Source organism: Mchenga conophoros, linkage group LG17 (assembly GCF_057382185.1).
Source record: "Mchenga conophoros isolate Kocher_MC1m ecotype Shallow Benthic linkage group LG17, M_conophoros_male_GT1.1, whole genome shotgun sequence".
In the NCBI taxonomy this organism is placed as follows: Eukaryota; Metazoa; Chordata; class Actinopteri; order Cichliformes; family Cichlidae; genus Mchenga; species Mchenga conophoros.
In genome coordinates, this window is record NC_140542.1 from 30,284,218 (window position 1) to 30,308,811 (window position 24,594).

Below are 24,594 nucleotides of genomic sequence, written 5' to 3' on the forward strand. Positions count from 1 at the left end.
AATCAGAGGAAACAGATCCTTGGGAGGGTTAAATCAAAATTTGAAATTTTTGGTTCAAATCATTAGCAATATGTATGGAGGTCAGGAGAGAGGTCCAGTAGTCTACTGGGATCTGTAAAACACAGTGGAGGCTGTGTCATGGTTTGGACTGCATTTCAGCCAGTGGTGTTGGAGATTGTGTCAACATTGATGGAATTATGTACCTGGAAATGTAACCTCAGATTCCAGTTGTGCATGCAATATCAACTAGAACACTTTGACTCATGGACTAGACCAGGGGTAGGCAACTCCAGGCCTCGAGTGCCGGTGTCCTGCAGGTTTTAGATGTCCTTGATCCAACACAGCTGATTTAAATGGCTAAATTACCTCCTCAACATGTCTTGAAGTTCTCCAGAGGCCTGGTAATGAACTTATCATTTGATTCAGGTGTGTTGACCCAGGGTGAGATCTAAAACCTGCAGGATACCGGCACTCGAGGCCTGGAGTTGCCTACCCCCAGAATCTGCACCTCAAAATTCCATCCATCCATTCGCTTCCGCTTATCCTTTTTCAGGTTCACAGGAGCCTATCCCAGCTGTCATAGGGTGAGAGGCGGGGTACACCCTGGACATGTCGCCAGTCTGTCGCAAGGCCAACACACAGGGACAGACAACCATTGCCTTGACTTGAATGCCCTTCAAGAAGCCTGGAGAATTATTCCTGAAGAATACTTCGAGAAATTATAGGAAAGCTTGTTTAATAGAGGTTGTGTTGAAGAATGAAGTCAGTGATACCAAATACTGACTCGCAAGCTCATTAGAATTGCCTTATATACTGTATTTCCATGTGTGTCGATAAGTCACTGCTACACCTTTCCAATTTTCCAAGCAATATACCAAAAAGAAAAAAAAAAGGGTAGCTCAAGATTTTTGCACAGTACTGTAAATTTACAGCTCCATGAAGCAGTAAACATTTATGACTAGGCTGAAGCTAATCCTGACAAAACATTTCAATAGAACCAGACTTTGCTTTGCTTTCAGAGTGAATAAATATTTTCCCCCCTCAGTCAGGGGAGGTCAGTCTGCACAGTGACGGGTCACAAAGTACAAACTGGCTTGTACGAATAACTACTTCAAGAGGGTGATTCAACAGCACTCCAGACATTTGTTTTCCTCTTTTTAAAAGAATTCTTCTATATTTTAGTTTTAAAATAAAGTGAGAGCAAGAAGGATTCAGAATTTAAACTAGTTCAGTCCAAACACAAGAATATGAACTGTGTGGTTTGGCAAACATTTATTTGCAATGGCAACGTATTTCAATATACACCCTACAAGAAAATCCCGCGTCTCCACAGCCATGCAGGCAGTCAGCTGGCCAAAATGAAAGGAGGCGATGACATCATGTGCAGTGTGAGGTCTTGGCAGAACAATTGAGCAGGCCAACATGGCAGCATGATTGTGAAAGGTCAGCGCAGCAGTGTAAACATTTGCTTGCGGTTGTTGTCGAACGAAACCTGTTTATCATACTGTATGTTATTGCTTTAACTTTGTAACATGTTCATGGGGTGGGGGAGGTTCTGGAGCACTGAGGTAATACAAGCTTGCGAAAGAGGAAGAAACTATTCACAAAATGGTCTGTATGCATTGGCTTGGCCTTGTCTCAAGACATATTTTAAGTATGCTGAACTTGAGTGACAGACACAGTTCTAAAGGATGACATTAAACAATATGTGATTTACAGTAATTTTCAGCACATTGAAAAAATCAGAGCCACCTCACTGATGGTAAAATTATGCTTTTTGCTTTTTAAAAAAGTTTTTTTTTAAAAACTTTTGTAATAAAATAACACAAAATAAATTTTTTTTAATTCTTGTAGATATTTTCGACTGCATCTCCTCACTAAAACGTAACATCCTGAGCACCAAATATACCTTCTGCCCTTGCTTGGGTATAAAGTTTGCTTTTAAAGTAACCCTTTCAAAAGTCAGCATTTGGTCTGTCCGTGTGTCCTTTGTCCAAGAATCATAACAGGCTCAAAGGACTCTATTGGTTTAGTTCTACCAATCAACCCCGATTATGCTGGTGTCTACATGCTTCCTGTTCTCCTCATCAGACTTTGGTGTCTCCTGGATCAGCTCCACGGGTCAGAGCTGTGTTTCTGGTTGTAGTTCTGCAGCTCGATCTGGTCTTTGATCTGGTTCATCAGAATCTGAGACAAAAGCATTCCAGCCAGCTGCAAACCAGAAAACATGACAGAAGGTTGAACATGTGTCTCTTCTATTAGAAGCTGTGTGAGTGTTGGTATGTAATCCTCTACCTGTGGTATAGCCAGTCCCAGCGCAATGCCTCCTAGTAAGAACAGGTTGCTGTGGATCCAATCAACTATTTTGTCTATGCAGCCATTGGTGTGAATGCGGTTTCCAGCCTCGATGTAATCCAATTCCTGAATGTTGTGACCGCACATGGTGTTGATTACCTGCCCGCAAACGAGCACACAGTTAAAACACATGAAAAACAACAAAAATGAACCACAAAAATCAGTATCAGCATATTCTTAAAAGCAAGTTCACCGTGTCATTTCTTAATATACAGCAGGAAAAGGGGACAGAGCAGCGTTCTCGGCTGGGGTTGTCCTTGCTGCAGTTGAAATACATGTTCTGTGACCAGTCCAAGTACCTCAAAGCACCACAGCAGTCAAACTGATGAGACAGAAGAGATCAGAAGATGGAGTAGCCACCTAAAAGGCTGCCATCACCCCAACAATTCCACCTTCAGGCTAAATCCTTACCTCTTCCTGACCAAAATCAATAAGGTTTTGCAGATCAATATCATCTCTGTAGTGGACAATGGCATTGTTGATCACCTCGGTCACTTTACCTCTTGCCTTGAAAGAAAAATGAAAAAGTATTTTATGGATAAAAAAAGTAAATAAAACAATCAAATAAATCTAGAATAATATGGACAAAGTGCAGCAGAGGGCGCTCTCATCTTATAATACACAACCTCTCTCCCTGTGTGTGTTGTTTGCTTCGTTGGCTGCCAACTCTGACAAGATCAGGAGTTTGGAGCAACCAAACGTGGCACACATGTACATGTTAGGGCCTTGAAGAGTTTCATCTCCGTCAGATTTTGTAACGTCATCATGTTGCCTAGCAACCTAAACCTTTTTAAAATCATCCTATATTTAAATCTTTTTTTTTTTTTTTTGCCTGTCCCGTTTGGCTCTTTTGCCATCAGAATTATTGTCTAAAGGCGAAGAAAGATGCCCAATGGATTTACTTTACCAAATGGACTGTCCCAGCCTTGCCGTAATGGTCTATTTGATTCACCTTTTATTGTTTATTTTATTTTTTATTTTCACTTTCTAGATACGGGACAGACTTGAATGAGGAAAAGAAAAGGGAGAAAGAAAGAGGGGGAAAAAACAGCGGAGAAGAGGGACGGGGATAAAGGGCAAAAAACAAAACCCAACAAAATAAGCAGACAAAAATACATAAATCAATCACCTGGATCACTCGTTGAGAAAGAAAAAAGAAAACAAGCATTTAACAAGGGATAAACAACATCATGATGATATATGGGAATATAACAGTAAATACTAAATATTAAACATTATTGTGCAGCACGTAAGATCGACAGCGCACAGTGTGCTTTAAGGTAGGAGCCAAAAAGAGTGTAGTTTGTGTGTGTGAGCACCCGTGTGTACACCTGTGAGCATGAACGCGTTTGTTTTTAAAAGGTTCCTACATGTAATGATCTCTTAGAGGGTGTGGGGAGCCACAGCCCCGTCCTCCAGGGCATGAAGCAGGTATGGAGGAGATCAAAACTCCAGACATCCAGAGGCCCCCAGAACACAAGAGACCAAGGAAGACCAACAGAGGGGCAGCCGCGCCACTGTCCCAGAAAGAGCTGAGGAGAGTCCCAGATGAGGGGTCACTCAGCAGCCGTAGAGCATAAGCCAGGGGGGGTTGCAGTGACGTGCCCGGGAGCTCCGCCGGCAGCCAGCCGTGCCTGAGTGACCGAGCCCCAGGCCGAGAGGCCTAGGGCACCCCACCCCCGAAGTGGCCCGAGCGAGCCCCAGGCTCCAGGGCCCGATAAGCAGCCACCAAGGAGTGAGCCGGTGTGTACCTGGACTCCCATCCCCGGACACAAAGACCCACCAACGCACCGATGTCTGAGGGTGTCTGCCACTGGCAGGGGAAGTGGTGGTGGGGGGAGATAGGCCTCCATACCTTGGAGGACCTGGGATGTCCCCAGAGAGGTGGCGTCTGATACCCAACCTGACATATGGACACAGACAAACAGGCACACACAGATACAAACATCCATTCCCACCCTCATGCTCTCATATGCAATTACTCAACACTCACCCAACGTGGAGACAAACACAAAGAGACACTGTACACACAATCACACTCCCCAAGCGTACTCTAAGCCCCAGGTCTAGGTACCCCTTGAGCTGGAAACTGCACCCAGACCCAGGTGGTGTTACCCTTTTCCCTGCGGTGGGGAGATGCAGACCGCCCCGACTCCGCAGCAGCAGGGAGGCCCCACATTCCAGACCCCAGTCGGACGGCCAACTCCTCCTCCCAGCCCCCCCGCTCCAGCAGGCCACAGAGAACGGGGGTGTGAGAAGACTCCAAACCTCCCTCCACCCGCTCATTGTAGTGTTGATGCACGTGTGTTCTAAGGTGCATTTAAAACCCAGGAGGACATGGAGCTACCTGCCAGAGAGCAGCAGGTAAGCGCACAGCCCCTCCTGATAGCCCTCAATGTCTACGTGTATTTAAAATTGAGAGGTGAGCAACGACGCCAGGGGTGAGGTGTACACCCTGATGGCAATTTGGAGTCCGTGTAGCGTGCCCACCCCCAAGATCCTATATGTACGTGTTATGAGAGTGTGAGTAATGTGAATGTCTAAGTTGTGAGATAAAATTGAAAACAACATTTAAATCTTACAACAATAACATCTCCTTTCTATCCAAAAACTTCATTTAGGTAACTAAGCATCTTCCTAGCAATGGGAAATAATGGCCTGTTTTTAAAGCAATCTATTTTTATTTCACGACAATCACGTCAAATTTATATCCACAAAAGCTTAGTTATACACGATACAATATATTATATAATCATGTTGCACAGCAACCAACTAGTGATGAGCTAAAATGACTTTTATTTGTTGTCGTTGTTTGTTTGTTGGGTTTTTTTTTAATTAAAAGAAAATTAATATCATGTGCAACATCATTAATAGGCAAAAGAAGTAGTCTTAAGCACCAGTTTGGAGCGTGCTTTTCAAGGTTTTATATTAATGTGAAGCTACTGTATAACCTCTCATATGACTAGTGCTGATATTCTGTATAAACATAAAACAAAACTGTATAAAAATCATCAAATGATAAAGAGCCCCCCAAAAGACTATTACACCCAAAGTTATTTATTATAGAATGAGCAACAAAAGAAACCTATTTAAGTTTTGAAAGAGTTGAGAATACAGAGAACTGAAATACATTTGTGTTTACATTATTCTGATTGATAGAACAGTCCATATTGTTCGATTACCTTATCTGAAAAGATGAAGCCCAGGACACCAGCAGTCAGCTGCAGGATGAAGATCACGATCAGACAGATACAGAACTGGGAGGAGGGAAAAAGAGCAGTCGTTACCACATTGTAATTTAAACCTCCTCCTGTGTCTCCATGAAGCTGTTGCTTATGAGCGCCTCACTTGTAAAATAAAAAATGTGCAGATTAAGCAAGAAAGCAGAGAACAACTAGTGAACTCTAGAAGCAAAATATTTTAATGGTTTCCTAGTGTAACCTGTTTGCTTGGCATAGATAGCACAAATATAACCAATGATCTTAAAAGATTGTGCATTTGGACCCTTAAAGATATAATAAAAACTTTAAAATCCATTAAATTCTTCTTCCTCACAGTTTGCAAGAGGCAGAGGTTTTCTCGGAGGGACCCCACACAACCGCAGAAGGTGATGATGAACATGAGGACCCCCACAATCAACAGCATTACAGCGGGGTCCACAGCGAGACATGCGAGCGCTGTTTCTAAAGCAGAAGGGGAGAGAGAAGACACTCAAAGGATAACACAGACAGAGAGGGCAGGCTGGGAAACATTTCTGGAAATATAATTCAAAAACTGCATTTTCAAGTATGTTTTTAGTGAAAAAGTGGACTAACAAAGCCTTACAGAAACAAAAGCACTCTACCTATATGTGATGGGACTCCCACTGTGTTATTAAAAAAGACTGTATGCTTCATAAATAGAGAATTGTTTTACCTGCGTGTTTCACAATGCGGGCATACACTCCGATTAACACCAACACCAGAGAAATTATCTGAGAACAAACACATAGAAAAAAAGATTACCCAAGATTTCTTTATCCTTGGGGCAATTAAAAAAAAATTAGAAGTGAAGTGTAATATGCACTCGAGGGGAATATGAAGAAATATTTCTCTTATGTTTCTGCTTGTACAGGGTGCATCATCATTTTTCCAGAACACTCAATTACAATAATAAGAAAAATGTGCAGTGGCTACACATGAGTCACCGATAAGGCTGCACTGATGATTTTCCAGAAACATTCACTCTGAATCAGTGTTAAACTGCATCACCAACAATTGGTTGTTAAAACTAGGAGATTCTTCCAGTCTCTCTGCTTTAATCTGACTATATTAACCTACAGCAACCTGCAGACTTCATTAAAAAAAATAAAGGCTCTTTCACTCTGCACTGCTTTCTCAGTCTCAATAGAATAATAGTAAATACTCTTCCCAGCCTGAATGACATAGATCGAGTTACTGCAGACACTGCGCCTTAATGTGGTGGGAGAGAGAGGTCAGGTTTGTCTTTTTGGAAGGGTTTAGTTTCACAGTCAAAGGGAAAAAAAGGGAAAAAAAAACACAGGGGTGATATTAGGAAGGTAATTCATGTCTGCATACGAGTCAGTAATTGCCATGAAAAGAAGCGGCGCGCACTACGAGACTCACTGTAGCTGGAGGGAGCAGAAATGACAACACATTCCATACAAGTTTTTACAGACTTATCCTGTTTGTACACGAGCACTGCCTCAATACTGCTGACACACTTATGCACAAAAAAAAAAAAAAAAACATGCAAAAAATGAAACAATTACAAATATAATAGAATGTGCAAAGGAAACACTACAAACACTGAGCAAGGACATAAGAAAAACACTAAAACTTCATGTCAGATCTTGGTTTAAGCATTCTAATTTTCCTGAAAAAGGGTTAGTCTCCTCACATGGATCTAAACCTCAGCTGGTTAAATCTGCAACAAGAGATCAACTCTAAAAATGCTGTAAGAAATCTCCTTAAGTTCTGGCCCACGGTCACCTGACACCGCAACCCACTGATGGGAACGTTTTGTTTACAACCAACCTTCTGAGCTTCGCAGTTTTACATAATTTGCGGAATTTTAATTTGAATGATGTTATTCAGTCATTTGTTGAAATAGAGATGTATCACCACCTGCACAACCTGGCACAGGGGACAACCTCTGTCAGGAAACAGATGTGAGGTGGGGACATTAAACAAATGTGTGGCCCCATGAGCACATTGACCCTGAAAGTTTGCTTGGCATTGAGTATGTAACAAAAAAGGAAATCAGTGAAACTGGGAAAACTCCTTTGTGTTCACATTTTCTGGTGGCTGAAACAAACCACAGCACTGACTGAGGTGACCAAATCCAATCCTGATTTTCAAAGTGAGAATAAAACTTAGTCAATGTTTAAACACTGAGCTGAGAACACCTGGTGTATTTGTTTGTGTGTATGCCTTTGTGAGTGAGACCCATACTTCCTTCTCCCTTCTCTTTCCCTCAGTTTCACTCTGAACACCAAAGTTAAAGAACAACTAAGTGAAACAAAGCAGCAAAGTGTTCCGCTGACAAGGAAGTGATGCCTTACATGGTTGGCATAACTGAAATCACAGGATAAACGTCTTTGAACTATTTGTTAGTCAAACGTCCCCTGGAAGCTCCAAAGACAAATGATTAACCAGCACACAGAGTTCCTAAAATGAAGGTCACCACACGCAGAGATCAGTCAGTCAATGCTTTTATAATAGCGCGCGATTACTTACCCAAAATATAAAATTAAATATGAACAGCAGGTACTTCACAGCTGGGCTGACAAACGTAAACTCCTCGTCAGATCTAGGTGCGCCTCTGCTTGTTCGTGCCATCGCGACAGGTGAGCGTCTTTATTCAAGTTTGCGCGCAAAAAGAGCCAAAAGCTGGGAAAAGGTGTTTCCTAAAGTTAAACCGAACACCTCTCAGCATGATGACGATGACTGATTTGCTGACATGCTGACACATAACAGTAAGGTAACGAGTTCCCAGCTGCCCGCCGACCCTGGTTGATAGTAGCAGGGTGTGTAAAAACTGGGTGTTCCCATTTTTTCTCCACTGTGTTTTTTTTTTGTTGTGTGTGTTTTTGTTTTGTTTTGTTTTTGTTTTTGCACTAAATGTTCCCTGATATTAACAGGGTCCAAGCACTGATTTAAAAGACTGAGTTGGGATTTTATTAATTGGAAACAACGGTTACATTATCAATAAGTACAAAAATAAAAGCCCAATTGTAAGTAAACGCGAACCACATTTGAGCTAAAACTGTCCTCTCGCTGTCTGCTTTTATTTTGAAGGCACGATATCGTCATAACATCCGCTTTACCTAGAGGTTATTTCCGTGTTTATTAGGATGTCTGCAGAAGTAATAATCAGTCAATTTTATAGAAATATATAAAATACGAAAATGGCGTGGAAAAGCGAAGGTTTGTGCGATGTTGCGCGTTTGTTTGCTAGTAGGTTTATTTATTTTCTTTAGCTCAGAGAAGCCTTCTTAAAACAATTAGGCTGTTAAGCTAACGTTGCTAATTCTCTCTATTCGTATAGCTGTAACCTGTTAATTGCAGTTTCTAGTTAAATTATGTGGTGCTTTCACTCCAAAACCTTTGTTTCCAGTGTCTTCGGCAGACCGTGTTCTTCCTCCAGCCTCTCTGCGTCTCCTTGTCCCTCCAGTGAGACTCATGTCTGCCTTCGTGTGGCAGGTAGCGCAGCAGCTCAAAGTGATGCAGTATGACAAGCTGGCGGACTTCATCAGTTTGGCAACAGAGATGGTCCCAGAGCTGCTCAGTCCCACCCAGAAGGCTCAGCTCATCCTGGGCCTGAGAGCAAGGGTAAGGGATTAGTCCCAACTGTAAATACATTTTAATGTCAGTGAAGCTGAGATGAGGAATTAATAACCTATACTAATGTAGTACTTATCTATGTGGCCCCTCAGAGGGTCTTTTTCCTGCCTTCACCTTAATGTGCTAGTGCATGTCTAAGTAATAATATATATGGTAGGTTTTGAATATTGTTGTTAACCACAATTTACATTTTCACCACATTTAAAAGGCTTTGGTAGTTAATTGAACTACTTGGAACATTAGTGAACGTTCCCAGGTGTGGCCAACCTACCAAAAGTGCTCCAAGAGTACATCGACAACTCATCCAGGTGGTTGCAAAACAGTCTTGTTACATCTGGGATAAAAGTAACACAGCATTTCTTTAAAAAAACATCATACCAACAGTAAAACATGGAAGTGGTAGTGTGACAGTCTGAAGCTACTTTGTTGTTTCAGGACAGGATGACTTGCTATAATTGGTGGAACCATGAATTCTGCTCTATTCTAGAAAATCCTAAAGGAGAATGTCCAGCTATCGGGTCATGCCCTGAAAGTTTTTTTTTTTTTTAGGTTATTTATTCAGCTTATTTTCGTCTAATATTGCAACTTGTTTGATGTAAGTGTGAGAACCAGACAAAAATCTGATCTCAGGAGGGTGGCAAATACTTTTTCATAGCACTTAATGTAAGGCACGAGTTCTGTTATTCATCATTTCATTCATTACATTTTTGTTGCTTTCGAAGTTGAAGTGTTTTGTGTTGCTTGTTATTACATGCCTAAATATTGTGCTTCTGCTCATAGTGGCAGTCGTTTTTTTTCCACAGTATGTCGTGATCTTTTTTTTTTGCAGCTGGTTCTTGAGCTGTGTCGAGGTGATGGTGTATCCAACCTGCAGATGATCCAGAGTCAACTAGATAAAGTCCACACCTGCAGTGTTGAGCTGAGCTCTAATCAGGAGATGGTGGGTGTTTTTAAAGACAATTCAGAGCTGTTTCATCACCAAATTTAAAAAGACAAACAAGCAAGCAAACAAAAAATTAGACAAACAATGAGCTTTAGGAAAAAATAGATTAAAAATACAGAAAAAAACCTTTTTCCTGTATTGTGTGTCTTCTTTTTGACAGGCCAGTTCTGATATATTGAAGACATCATACAGCAACTTTGCTAGCCTGGTTCAGAACATTTTGAATGTTCCTTTTGAGAAGGAGTTCTTTTTTCAGGTAAGTTGGTTTCTGAAAAATTCACAAGTCATAAGTTTTGAAGCCTCTGATTTAGCTACAATCAGTGGCTCATATGGTTCTAACTTATCAGTCACAAGGTAGCCACAATCTGTTTTTTTCGTTTTCTGCACACAGTACCATAATTTACATGTTGTATTAAATGTATAACCTATAATCTATGCTTCTCATCAAGTAGATGAACCTATAGTTCAGATATGATTTCTTTAGGAGGTTTTTCCTGCCAACTACGGCTCCATCTATAACCAAAGGATCCAGCAGCTTGTGTCCATCTTTCTGTCCAGACTTGAAGAGCTGCTGCCAGTACCAGACCTGCAGCAGGTACTCCAGCAGTACTACAAAAGTAATTTGCAGCACGAGATCAAAATTTGTAACCTCTAAGATTTTTTGTTCTCTTACAACCTGCATTTCTGTGGTCTTTTCTTTCCATCTCAGACAGCAGCTTGGCTCAATGAAACACCTGTATCAGAAGAAATTGGACTCCATCTGTCTGAACCCTTCAGTTTGAAGACCCTGCTGCATCATCACAGACAGACGGGGACTCTAAGTTCAGGTGGGAACCTTTTTTCTTTTTTTTTAATGAAGTATTATAAATGAGTGAGTAATGTGTAATATTATCGGGCTTTCTTCTCTGACAGCACGGTCAAGCAGTGAGGACGATGTCATTTTGTCCACACTAGCCCTCCCTTCTCAAACTGTCGCAGAGGGGTTCACTGAGGCGTATAGTCAGGAAGATCATGACAGTGAAGAACAAACACCATCACTGGAGGGCTTAGAAGAAGAATCAAGTCAAAGCTTTGATGTTACGGCAAATGATTGGCTGCCAAAAAAGAAACCAGGTCAGAAAAAAAAGTAGGAGACCAATATTACTCTTGAATCAGTTAGTCTTATCTCTCTGACTTGCTGTGCTTTGTACTGTTTTCAGGTCCTTTCTCTTGTTTATTCATCTGCCCTCAGTGCTCATTCACACATCGCATAAAGAGAAAAGTCCAGGAGCACATCCAGAGTGAGCACCAGATAACCGCTTCTATTCACACAAACTTTTCTGGGAAAAAAGTCAGGAAGAAGATACGTCAGAATGCTGTGAAAAATCAAGTAAAAGGTGACTCAGACAAACGGAGGAAAACCGAACCAAAAAGTGTGGCTAAAAACTGGGAATGCAAGCAGAAAAATGACAATGTAGAAAATAAGGAAAAGCGTAGATGGAAAGAGCCCAAGCAGGAAGACAGAAGGTTTCTGAGCACGCGACCTGTGAACAAAAACTTCACAGAGAAAGAAACCAAATGTCCGATGTGTGAAAAGTTCTTTGAACATCCAAATCAATTGAAGGCTCACATGAAGCTCCACAGCTTCCCCTACCGCTGCAGCCAGTGCGAGAAAGGATTCACCAGCCCATCAGGCTTTTATCAGCACCAGAGGCTTCATAAGAGAGGACGAATATTCATCTGTAACCAGTGCAACAAGGGATTCCTGTGCAGGTATTCACTCAAGCAGCATGAACGCCTGCACAACGGTCCCACCAACTTGTGCAACATCTGCGGGAAATGGTTCAGCAAAGCTGGCATCACGAGACACATGCAGATGCACAGAGGGGAGAAAAACTACCTCTGCACCACTTGCGGGAAATCCTTCTTGTCTTCGGGCGAGCTGCTGATGCACACTCGGTCTCACACGGGGGAGACGCCCTACACCTGCGTCCAGTGCGGGAAGGGTTTCTCCAGCAAAAGTCACCTAAATGTCCACATGCGCTCTCATACAGGGGAGCGCCCATACCTGTGCTCTGAATGCCCCAAGCGTTTCCTTACGTTAAACTGCCTAAAGAGACACACACTCAGCCACAATGGGGTGAAACCATTCAAGTGTCCAAACTGCGAGAGAGAATTCTCGCAGCAGGGGAATCTGAAAAGACACCTTGCCACTCATAAACCTCACATGTAGTTTGCAGTTCTTATTTTATTGTCAGTCAAACAAGTATATTTCAAACTGGAATTCCAGAATGAACTACCTTCTGTACGAAGAAATAAGTGTGGGAAGCATTAACCATGCAATCGCTGGAAGTATAAGCTTTGTTTTCTTCAGTGTATTCGGCAGGCATTAAAGTGCACTTGAGCATATACTTACCATCAGCGATGTCAATTTCATTTTAGTTTCACACACCATTACACTCGCTCACATTGTAGTGTAGAAAATCTGATGATGAAGCTTTCTGGGTGGAGTGCTGGTTAAATATGCAACACTTTCACTTTTCAGCTCTCTGTAAAACTATTCTAACTTCATCCCTGTTTAAGAAACCTGCAGCCTTCCCTTTGAGCTGAATCCTATGAATGTTCTTGTGCCACTGAATTTTTTTTGGCATTCTTGTCAAAAATGTAATTATCTTAAAATTTGGGGGTTTTCTCAAAATTTAGATGTATTCACTTGAACAAAGTTTCAACAACTTTAAATTCTGACTTGTGGAAGGTGTTTTTTTTCAGCAGGGGAACAAAAACTCTGTAGGACACAACCCGAAACGTCAGAGAAAACCGGTGCAATCTACACATCCGTTAGCGCCTGAGTGTCATTTCAAGTTTCAGTTGTTTCTTTGGCATTGTCTTACTGTGCGGGATCACCTCACTGCTGCCAGGTGAAGTGATTAACATTTATTTGTTACAATGAAGAAGCCAGGAAATGTCCTCCCAGCATTCACCTTAAAGTTTCTGCAAATCAGGCACACCACCTCTCCCTCAATGACACCTTCTGCATTCAAACTTTGGAAGGAGCCAGGACTGATCCACAGAGTCCTTTACAAACGTAGGCATCTGGAAACTTAGAGTGAACACATTTTCTTCCAAAGTTGGACATGTTTAGAGAGCAAAAGCCCACACAGTTCTTAGAAGGAACTCAGTAGTGTTTTGTTTTGTATGAGACCCTCTTGTTCTTTGTGAAATAGCTGGTCCATACAATAGCTTTTCAGGACCTTTGATAGTTTTACCGTATTGCATTCACGGCACTTAGGTCATGCCAGAGTTAGTCTATTGAGGAACATGTGAGGATAGAGACCTGTGAAAAACACACACCACTGTAGGAAATGCAATTTATTTGCAATTTTTTAATAACATCATTCCTCAGATAAAAATGCAATGTTACAGGAATATACATCAGATATTAATTTAAAACTTGCTTTCAAGGGACCATACAGTCTAAATATACTTTTTCCTTTTTTATTTACTTGTAGCGTGCGTTATAAGCAAGACAGACTCTGTCACCAATGACAGACTGACAAGTTACAGATACAAACTGTACATTACTTATTTACAAATCAACTTTTTGTTTGGTTTTTTCTTTCACTTTTTATTGAAAATAGGAGTAGAAAAAGTGATTGAATTAATATTCTGATTTATTTCATTTGTATTCTTTCCCTTTCTAAAATCTAAAATGAAATGAAGGAGAAAAAAAATCAAGATCTCTCTTTTAGAAAAAAAAGCAGAACGAGAGGAAGAAAAAATAAAAAGGTTGTGTCAATCGTGAGATCATGTCACTTAGCAACCTCAGAACAAATGAAATTCCTCGCACAGTCGAGGGGGAGTGGCTTACGTTAAAGAATTCAGTTACAAAAAAAAGAAAAGAAAAGAAAAAAAATGGCCATCTGTCTCCAAAGCTACCAAGCACAATAACACACTCTAGTTCATTTTTCTGATCGTAAATAGTGCTGTTATTAAATACTACATTTAACAGTAGCGTCACTACTAATATTACAAGGAATTGGTCTTTGTGTGATCACCTCTCTCCAAAAAAATAAACTCAAGGATTGACAACAGACGTCTCTCTGACAGAGAAGAAGAAGAAAAACAGCTCAGTCCTGTTAATGGCCCTTTAACACTTTGCATGAGTAGTGACGTACACGTAAGATCATACAGAGCAGCATAGCCCTGATATATAAATGAGGAACAGAAAGAAGATAAAGACTGTGCTGTACGTAGAGCTGCGATTCTCTTGCCACTAAATCAAGCTGGCCAAAAGCAGGGAAGTGCCTTCTTTGCTTAAAGAGATGCTCCTGCATCATCAGTAATGGAAGAAAACACTCATGATGCTCTCAAATGGGCCCACTCATCTATTTAAAGCTGCATCTGCACACGCACAAACAGATACAAGACCTCTATGTTTCTAACTCAACTGAGGCCTTTTATGTCTGTGCTGGTCAGAACATCTCTCTTCCATTAATGGCTACGTAGAAGGAAAATCTACAAATATAAAGTGACTCCTCAGGTGTGAGTAAGAGCATATAACTGTATCCTACATTCACGGGGTGATTGGAGAAATAATTCTCATCTGCGATGCAATGTTAAATAGCTCTTGTTTGTAAAATGAAGAGTGGAGAAGCAGATACAGGCAGAGACATTCGTGGTTTTAATGAGGTGAAAGCTGTTCCAAAACCAGAACCGCTGACAGTCAAGTCTGCATTGTAAAGCTGCTGCCACACCTCTGAAGTAATATCCCAAAGAGAGTCGCGTTTGCTGCTACGGAAAGACTCAATCTTAGTGTCAAAACTGAGTGCCAGGCAGGGCTCTCTGTGATTTGGAATGAATGCGGGATAACACACAAGGTCTTTGAGGTCCTGACAAAACAGTCATACTAAATATTCACATAAAAGGTGCTGTTGTAGGTGCCGCTATACAATGAGTGAATTCTAGTCTATACATTATTCCTAAACCCACTGGGCAAGCAAATTTCATCTATCAGGTTCAGCTAAGAGCTTAGCAGCCCTGGAAAAACGTCGCCACCAATATCTGATGACTTAACGTCGTGCTATGAGGGGAAAAAATGATTAAAATCAGCTGTTTGGGTGCTGCTATGTGCGAGTGCTGCTTAACATGCAAAGAGCTGGCTATGAAATTCAGCAGTGATCACTTATTTAAAGCTAAATCAATCACTTCTACTTTGAAGATGTTTTGATTTCATTGATCCCAACAGATTAAATACGTGTAATGATCATGTAACCCAAATTTGTAGTTTTAAACAGGCTGCGTGTCCTTGATCGCATTTAGTCCATCAAGGACTGAATGAAATGCACCTGTGCCCCACTGCATTTCCTTACCGACCTGTGATGTTTCTTCATAAGATCGCGTCTTTGCACGAGCAACAAACAGATGAACGTAAATCTTCACACAAAATCAGTCTCTCTCTCTCTCTTTTTTAAATAAAGAAACTCACAGCATTGCACCTGAAACTTGATAAGGATGTTTCTTTAAATAAAACCAGATTCTTTCATCCGTCCCACAAGCTGCAACAACCTGCCCCTAACAGTCATTTAATATCATATAATATAGCTATAATATTCCTATTATTTAATATCTAAAATAGAAGACATGCAGTACAAAGTTGCATGTAACAATATGTTCCCGCTTTCCGTTTCTGCCCTCTTTCCCAAAGCGTTCATTAGCATCGAAGTCAAAATAACATCTGTGGTGATTCTCTTGATGATTTTAATTCTACTCCTACGACAGCTGGCTATTCTAATTGTACCTGGAAAATAAAATACAATTTATATTCAAAATAGTCATCTTAAAATATCTTTGTCGGCATCAAACAGTGATCAACAAACGCTTTGATTTACAAGAAAATATAATATGCATCTGCTGCAACAATGGTAGATCCACGTGAGGAGATCTGAGTGACCGACACGGGGAAAGATTACAAGACTTCTGCTCTCCAGCCTCACACTCTCCGAACTGGCAAAGTTAAGGATAAACACACAACTCTAATACTTCTAAAAAGTGTGTAAAATGCTATTTTTTTGTTAGTTTATTTTCATTTTTTTAAAATACTGAACAGATTAAAAATTTCTCAATGTACAGCAGCTTTTCTCCGTAACGATAAAAATCAGTCTTGTCATCCTTTTGTGGCTTCCCAGTGTCAAGATTTTATGAAGCAGTGACCATGTTTGCATTTCCAGGCTAAATCCAGCAGATAACATTGTTGGTGAATAAATATGGCAAAACCAACCTGAATTCATTTTGCTTTCTTTGAAATAAACGGTCAAATTGCTGCACTGGAGTCTGGAGCTTTTACTGTAAATGCAGACAAAAGATCTTATCGAATTAGTTCATCAGGCGCAAAAATACTTGACTTCCTACTCTGCACACAACGCAGATGAATAAATGACTCTACACACACATGTAGATCAAGTCCTCCAATATCTTTTTTTGGAAGTAAAAGAAGAAAAAGAAAAGAGGCTACACGATTTAAACGGCTCAAACCCTCCCCCCCATAAAGATATCTAGTCCTTGGTAGGTGCCATTTTTGGTTAGGTCTGTTAAAAATGTACAGTGTGTATATGTTTTGCTGATGTAGGACTACTTGAAGAGAGACACGTCTCTCAGTGCTACAGTAGGAGTAATAACCAGACTCTGACCTGCACGTACAGGTTGCTGGTAGGACGTTTCAGACCTCTGGCCAAAACACAAAAACAAACACGAGCAAAAGCATGTCAGGATTTGGATCTGTCTGCTGCTTAAAGTTGGGGTCTTGAGCCTTTTAATTTTGGAGTCACAAGCAGGGGCGATGGATTGCTTTCCTGTGGTGTAGCTGATTGTGAAGCAACCTTTCCGAATCTTCCTCAACAGCTCAGAATGTGGGCAATAAGTTGAAAAGCCCCACGATTTACTATGAAACATCCATAAACGTCCATAGCTTAAACATTCAGTTTTCTTCTTCGGTGCTTCCTTATTTCCTGCTGCTTCCTTTTGCTTAAAAAATACATTAAAGTGGGAATTCATACTGACTTCTAGTCAGCAAGCCTACATAGAAGTGTCCTTCCTGTTCCTTAATCTAACATTCTGGCGATTAAATATCATACGTTCATAAATATTTTGCTATATATGGTATATAAAAATATACAATCATTGGCTAGTGGTGAGACAAAAGATATCATCATTTATATAGGACCAATATTTTATATCCCTATGCACATAAAACATTACTTAAATGTATTGTATAATCCACCATGTCAGATCACCCTCCAGAAATCCAAACATGATGAAATAATCTCTGCGTTCAACATTCTCAGGCCAAACGCCCACGTCTTCCCATTGTCGACCGCTGAATAGATTGTCACCCATCTGTCAGGGACTAAGCCGTTCCCCACTCCAGCTCTGCTTTCACTTGAGGAAATTACTTCCATTTGAACTGCACCCTTTTGTGGCAGAGGGGCTTTGTTTACAGTTTAACTGGCTGCAGGTGGAGATCCAGGACGGCTACAGCTTATCAGCCTGTTAAACCCGCTGTCATCTGTCTATGTGGGAAAAGAGAGCACAAGTATACAAAAAGACCCCCTCACACGTAGTGGATTCAAGGTGGAAGATGTGGCTAATAAATGATAAGAGCTTCACAGACGCACGTTTGGTGCACGTTTACCACAAACTGAAATGAGCCGTGACTAAAGGGGATCCATTATGCTTGCTTAATATTGTTTTTCTTATTCTCAGATGTTACCAGAGTAGTTTAGCATGATTTACGTTTTAAAATAATCTTATTTACTTTACACTGCGCTTTAGTGCAGCCTCTCTGTTCATTTATTATCTGAGGTTTCTTCGTGTTAAAAGGGAGTTTTTCCTTCCTACTATCGCCAAGTGCTTGCTCAGGGGTCATTTACCTTTCATTTTAGAAGATACAACTCTTTGATGTGGCTGCTGCTGTGATTAAGCACTATATAAATACAAGTGAAATGAGTTGAAACAAGCAACTTTAGATGTTTCAACTTCCTTTAAGGCAAATTTCTAAGGTTCGAAGCACAGGCGGGCAGAGCTTTTGTGCTCATAGTCAAAGATATGTGCCCGAAATGACCATTTTGGGATAATTTATGCATATGTATATTTATGTAGAGCCAACATCTGAAAAAAAATATTTAGATCAGTCAGAAGTTTGAGCTTTTGGCTCACACGGAATACTCGTACATACGCTATTTGAAGCTTTAAATATGAGGATATCGTAACAGTATATAGCTGACAGAAATATGAAAAAGCATATTAGGTCCCTATCAAAGCAAATGATTATACCTGAGCTTTTCCTGATAATCAGTCAGCTCTGTTCAAAGGGGCCCTCACTGCAGGTTGGTACCAATATCATATTACACACTGACTGTTTACAGCACAGCTACACACCAGTCTTTATAGTAGATTTGTTTGCAGGTTTTGTATAAGATTATTTTCCATTTGAGCTGAAACACAAACATTTGACCAATATAGAATGCAATTTTACTCATAATGATGAGTGTTTATATGACCTGCAGCATGATAAAAGCCTAGTAAATTATTTGTGACTGGCACTGAATAGTAAAAATGTTAGAATATCATCCTATAGAGTAGAAACATTTGAATATATGCTGTGTAACTCCTGCCTATCTGTCCTCAACCTGGATTTAAATCAAAGTCTGTCCCAGTAATCAATTTAAAAGTAATATGGCAACACAAAGCCTTATTTACTGAATGCAAGAGGAAAAATATTAAACTTGATCATTTATCTGTTCTTAAATTTCATCTCACTGTCCTCCTCAGGGTTATGCATCAGGAAAATAAACTAAAAGCACATAAGACACAAGATATGCAAAATCCCCTTCCGTGGACTCTTCAACTGCTGTCCAGTCAGTTCTGAAGAAGAAATACTGCTTTTAATCATTTTATGTACACTAAATAGTCATATTTAACCTGAATCAAACAAAACAACTGCAAAACCCGGAACGCTCAAATGTCAACACGTGAACCTCATGCAATGTTTACACCCAACAAGCTTAATTCTTAAAAAAAACAAAAAGGGGAAATAAGCAACATAAAAAGATACAGTCAGAAAGTGGGAACCTGGGGAAATATGGTCAGTCGCTTTTGTTGCGTCTCCACTGACTGCTTGTTAATTCACGAGGAAAACACTGACCTTCAGGTCACTGCGTCAAAAAAAACAACAACAAAAAAGAACATGCTCGACCTACACCCTGCGACGAGAATGAAAAATAAATACATCTGCACTATACCTCACTGCAATGTACCTGATTTCAAGTATGTTAGGTTTTCTGGCATGGAAACCACCAAGGTGACTTAAAAACATAACAAACAGAAAATAATACAGCTTCATGATACTGTGTTGTTGTTTTTTTTCTTCACTTTCACAAACATATTTACTTCAGGATCCTTGTATACAGTCATAGTTATTGCATTGTTTTTGCATATCTTGTGGGTTGCAGGATTACACCCACTCATACCGTTACGCTGCAACACAACATCTCGTGCTATTCTATGTGGGACATAAAAATGGCAATGATGCTCCACTCCACACGGGGGCACCACAGCTCTCTTAATTCTGAAATCACACTCACCAAGCCTGGGTGGTACTTCTGATTTGCAGGGTTGCTTTGTGTATTTATGTATAGGCTAAAATTTATAAGGAACACAAAAGTAAAGTGAATGTAGTCTAAGTACATTAATTCATTATTTATCAGCTGGAGATGGTCCTGGACTGTTTATAATATGTTATGCAATCTTGTGGAAATGTTCCTATCCAATACTGTCACTCATTACTGGTTTCCACATTCATGGCTGTTGATATACTAGCTGATAAAATAGTCATAGTAAAAAGCTGATGGCTCCACTGCAGCAGAACAGCTAGAACCATTGACTTTTAAACTCAGGGCTAACTAAACTTCAGCTTGATGAACTGAACAAAGATTGGTGCTACTTTTCAGGTATTAACATTCTTGACTTTACCCAGATCTGCAGCTTATAGCAAAACTAGCCACCAAACGGTCCTGTCAGCTTATGCCAGCAAATTATTATTTTTTAAGAGGTGCTTTTACAATAATTCAAAGAAATGTTGACAGTATTTTTATGAAGGCAAATGATTTTTTGGGGGGCATAAGTTAGGAGGGTTAATTCCTTTTGACAAAACAGACTTTTTCAGAGTTTGCAGTGTCATAACCACAAAACAACATCATCACTGCCACTAGAACATACTCAACATTCACATTTAGTTTGCATAATAATGTCAGAAGTCTGGTACTGGCACAGGACGCAGTGTATGGCAGTGTGTCCATGCATACCTCCCTTCCCTGCCACAAAGCTGCTCTGCTTAACATGAAGGAATTAGAGCTCGACAGTAAGTCCTTAATGGTAAATTAAAGAGAAACGAATGGCCATAAGTTAAGACATACGAGTGTCTCTAGGTGGTCGTTCAACATCGCTGATGACTTGAAATGGCAAAAGCTTTTGCAGTGTATTCGAATTTTTCTTGGAATTAACTAGAGAAACTTGTGATTTAGGTTTAAAATGACTCATTAATGTCATAACTAAAACATGAAGATGCACTGTTTGGTGACTTTTGGTATTCTCCTGGTGTACTTTGCATTTTGAAAGTGCTGTTAACACCAATTAGATTTCTCCCTATTTGAGAATCCATCTGCTAGGCCATTGACAACCTGTATTTAAGGGTCTTACAGTGTAGGTGGAAGATGCTTAGTTTTTGGAAAATAAAACTGATAATAAGCTTCATCTTCGTCCTTCTGGGACTCAATTTCCCTCTTGGATTAATAAAGTTTCTCTGATTCTGAAATTTTTAAGACTGAATTTCATGAATCTGTTCCCCTTTTATTTCTTACCTGCACACATTCTGCATATTTATCGATTTCACTTTTAAATACTATTAAATTGTAGAAATAATAATAATGATAATAATAATACATGTGGCAGTTGGTACCAATGAGGTGATTTTGATGTCAGGAATGCTTTTGGAGACGGTACAGTACCGAAGTGAGACCTGTGCCCTGTGTAAAATGCTGAGGCTTGAATGAAATACCTTGCAGTGGTCGTACTTTCAGTGTATTCAAACTATACCCAAGGGTTGAGTTAAAAAAGAGAACGATCCATCAAAAAATTTCAGGCTACTTATAAAGAAAAAAAGTAGCTTAGGATACAATTTCCATCCAAAATGTAAGCTTTGTGATTTCTATCTAATAATTTATCACATTAACCAAACAATTATCATCGTCTTATAATTATCAGTAAAATTTCCTGCTTGTATGCTAATTTTTTCAGCAAAACTGTCTTTACCAGTAAATCATAAATATCACAAACAGGAAGTCGGTTTTATCTCTGAAACCATCCCTGATAAAAAAATACATTTTATGATACGAGCCTCATATAAAGATGTGTGATTCAGAAGTCTTGCAGCATCTGTACACCAGCCCTAAAAGTTAATTTGGAGTTTAAACTCAAATGGTCGTGTAATGTGTGATACGCGGGGTACCACCCCCACTCTGAGTTCCTTTACGAGTTGTCACTGTGCCGCTATGAATAAGGGGACTTCTAAAATTCAGAGCAACAACCGCCATGATTAAGAAAAACAGCAACTTGCCAAAAGGCTTCTTACCGTCTGGAAAAACTGCAATGCCTGAAAGATCTATAATTCACTCTGACCTTGCTGGAGACCTTACAGTTAAGTACCTCTGAGTGGGGAAATAAAGAAAAGTTATGCAAAAACTAGTTGTTGAAGACAGAGCAGCTTCTGAGTCTGCAGCTTGGCTAAAAAGTAAAAATCTTGCTAATGAAATCACAAAGCTTTGGAAGCATGCCTGTCCATGGTAACCCTGTGTTAAAGAGGCCCATTATCACACATACACGCACATACCCCCACACACCCTCACGCACATACAAACAAACAAGACCATACTTGTAATGCTACCTTAATTTACTGTCTAGGCTTAAAATCAGCTTTTAGAATACACAAGTAAATCACTCAAACACACACACACACACGCACGCACACATTTTTTCTCTTCTGGGAAAAAAATAAATAAATAAATAGATACAATCTGTAAAAGGTGCATACTGATAGAGAGAAAGACCCCCCCCCTCCCCAATTTTTTTTAAAGATACACACTCTATCTCACGCATTCATACATCCTGTACTAAAACGCAGACACACATCCGCACGCACAAATATAGTTATGCACTCGCACACAAACACTACGCCCTGCTTCGTTACTTAAAACCTCTTAAAATTCTCCTAAAATAAACCGAGCAAAAATACATTTATAAGACCAGCACCCCGATTGTGCAAACAAATCAAGGATAAATTAAACCAATAACATCATGAATATAAAACAAAAATAGTCATGGCTAGCCAGTTTTGCACAATATTGAACTGTTAAATACATAGTGGGCGTGGTCTGTAGAAATCGTGTGTGGCAGCAAATCCAGTAGGATTCCACGCTGAGAGGAAGAGGAGGGTCCTGGAGAAGGAAGTGTCTTTGATTGACGTCAGAGTCTGTTTTTCATTTCAATCGCTCACTCCCGTTCTCCCGCGCACCCCGCCATCTTTGTTGCCCCGTTCGACAAACGCACGCCTCCCCGAGGGCTGACAAAGCAAAAAGACTCAGCGATGGAGGGAGAGGGATGGTGAAGTAACCAAAGAGGAGGGAGGAAGGAGTGAGGAACGGCGAGGTATGAGGCAGAAAGGGGGGGCTCGCTGTCTCTGCTTAGCCACCCAGTGCTCCTGTTCGGGGCAGCGAGTGGGTGTGGCCAAACGAGGAAACCCGGTGGAGGAGGCGGAGCCAGATCACGTTGACAGACGATTCAAGTTTGTCTCTCGCTGGAGTTTTCCTGACCAGCGGTGGAATAAAAATAAAAAGAGCTGGCTAGCTTCCTGTTGGCCAGAGAGTGTCTTCCTCTGCCTGGGCCCCCCATCCCTATTGCAGCCTTATTGGGGCTGTTGGACCATCCCTCAAATCCTTCCCCCCCATTGGCTGGAGGTGGTGTGTCACCTCAATCCCACCTCCAGGCTGGCAGGGCTGTGCTCCATGGTTCCTTAGCTTTGGAAGAGGAGGAGAAATGAGATTTCAAACAGGGCTTTTTTTCATCCCTGTTTTACTCAATACAGCGCTTCATCATCAGTGAACCAAAGAGGAGGAGTTGACCTTTGACCTCAAGTGGGTGTGGTCAGACTGTAATCCAAACTGACCCCTTTCAAAAGCTGGTCTGCTGTCCCCTACCTGGTGTCATGGCGGCCAGACAAACAACAACAACACAAAGTAGGCGTAGGAAATGAAAACATTAAACACACTATGTTGTCTGCAGGAGAACCATAGAAAGGACTTCCTGGCTGTGTTGTTTCTTGTCTACCTTCATTCAGTCATACTTCCCTTTGTCTCTTTTCTTTTTTGCTTGTGTCTACTTTTCTGCGCTTAACACTCTGAGGACATGATAAAACTGTGAGGCACTTTAGAGACACACTCAGACACGTGTGGAGAACACACGCACATGCGCGCACAGATAGAAAAAAAATCCTAGATCACACTGACAAACGTGCGTAAGCACACGCTCGTAGAGTATATCGCTTTTACAGCAAACATCCATCCATATACTAACTCATAGACTAACAGAGTCATAACCAAGTGTTTAAGGTTGCATCACTGGCCGCCACTCTCCAGAGCGACAGAGTGTGTTTGTATGTGTGTGTGTGTGTATGTGAAGGGTGGGGACAGACAGAGCCAGCCGCGGTGCTGTAAGCAGCACCTGACAAGCATCAGTCTCTGATGATGTCAGAGGGGCCAGTTCGTCGATCGAACCCATTAACTTGACTCCTATAAGCTTGTCACACACTCCATATCCTCGTCCTCCAACAGCCCGCTGTTCCTCTGTCGTGCTCCTCCGATCACAAGCGAGCCTCTGTAGTGCCCCTCTTCCCTCCCTCCTGCCTCCTCTTCTTCCTCCTCCTCTTCTGGTTCTCTCTCTCTGGCTAGCAGCTCCTGCCGCTCCTCTATAGAGGAGGGACCGTGTATGGAGCCTCTGCTTCCTGTAGCTTCTCCCCCACCTTCACTAGGACTCAAGCCGACCACTCGGTCCCTGTGTGTTGATGCTGCTGCTGCTGTTGTGTGGAAGGGGAGGACGTTGCCGTTAGGGCTGTGCTGAGAGGTGGAGGAGGTGCTGGATGTGGCGTTTGTGGGCGAGGTGCCGTTGAGAATGTTGTTGGCGGCGTGCTCCATCTCCTCGATGGTCATGTCGCAGGCATCAGCCAGCTCCGCTTTGGTCGCCTCAATGAACGAGGGGTCCTGAGCAAAATGACCCAAGCCCTCTGATATTAGGACCTTGACAGGGAAAAGATTAAGAGGGATGGACAGAGAGGAGAAAGGTTTAATGTGTCACGTGTTACAGTGTGGT

The 24,594-nt window shown here is 41.0% G+C and overlaps 3 protein-coding genes across 7 annotated transcripts in view; 1 reads left to right on the forward strand and 2 right to left on the reverse strand.

The window, feature by feature from the left end:
* Positions 1-1,257: 1,257 nt before the first annotated feature.
* tspan33a (tetraspanin 33a) lies at positions 1,258-8,425 on the reverse strand. Its single transcript, XM_085252054.1, has 8 exons — positions 8,094-8,425; positions 6,271-6,328; positions 5,911-6,038; positions 5,538-5,612; positions 2,767-2,862; positions 2,549-2,677; positions 2,296-2,454; positions 1,258-2,211 (listed from the first exon to the last, which is right to left on the reverse strand). The coding sequence occupies exons 1-8, from the start codon at positions 8,193-8,195 to the stop codon at positions 2,110-2,112; spliced, it is 849 nt and encodes a 282-aa protein (XP_085108180.1). The 5' UTR covers positions 8,196-8,425; the 3' UTR covers positions 1,258-2,109.
* LOC146555698 (uncharacterized) lies at positions 8,362-12,732 on the forward strand. 4 transcript variants are annotated; one of them, XM_085252051.1, is made up of 8 exons: positions 8,362-8,813; positions 8,974-9,188; positions 10,030-10,140; positions 10,304-10,399; positions 10,631-10,738; positions 10,853-10,970; positions 11,056-11,256; positions 11,343-12,732. In XM_085252051.1, exons 1-8 carry the CDS (start codon positions 8,765-8,767, stop codon positions 12,353-12,355), a joined length of 1,911 nt encoding a protein of 636 aa, XP_085108177.1. In that variant the 5' UTR covers positions 8,362-8,764; the 3' UTR covers positions 12,356-12,732. The 4 variants fall into 4 exon arrangements, with proteins under 4 accessions (XP_085108177.1, XP_085108176.1, XP_085108178.1 ...); XM_085252050.1 differs by having other exon boundaries at positions 8,364-8,813; positions 10,628-10,738; XM_085252052.1 differs by having other exon boundaries at positions 8,369-8,783; positions 10,628-10,738; positions 11,343-12,731.
* A 744-nt stretch (positions 12,733-13,476) lies between these two features.
* Positions 13,477-24,594, reverse strand: part of cacna1c (calcium channel, voltage-dependent, L type, alpha 1C subunit) — a 226,021-nt gene continuing 214,903 nt past the window's right edge. For both annotated transcript variants that reach the window (XM_085251617.1, XM_085251618.1), the window contains exon 53: positions 13,477-24,521. In XM_085251617.1, coding sequence (XP_085107743.1) covers positions 24,018-24,521 — 504 coding nt within the window. In that variant the 3' untranslated portion in view covers positions 13,477-24,017. The remainder of the gene's footprint in view (positions 24,522-24,594) is intronic.

Coding starts and splice junctions, on each gene's coding strand:
- tspan33a (XM_085252054.1), bottom strand. CDS start 8,195: ATGGCACGAACAAGCAGAGGCGCACCTAGATCTGACGAGGAGTTTACG. Junction 2,455..2,548: donor GTATATTAAGAAATGACACG/GTGAACTTGCTT, acceptor GTTTGCGGGCAG/GTAATCAACACCATGTGCGG. Junction 2,212..2,295: donor TGGGACTGGCTATACCACAG/GTAGAGGATTAC, acceptor TCTGGTTTGCAG/CTGGCTGGAATGCTTTTGTC.
- LOC146555698 (XM_085252050.1), top strand. CDS start 8,765: ATGGCGTGGAAAAGCGAAGGTTTGTGCGATGTTGCGCGTTTGTTTGCT. Junction 8,814..8,973: donor TGTTGCGCGTTTGTTTGCTA/GTAGGTTTATTT, acceptor CTTTGTTTCCAG/TGTCTTCGGCAGACCGTGTT. Junction 11,257..11,342: donor GCTGCCAAAAAAGAAACCAG/GTCAGAAAAAAA, acceptor TACTGTTTTCAG/GTCCTTTCTCTTGTTTATTC.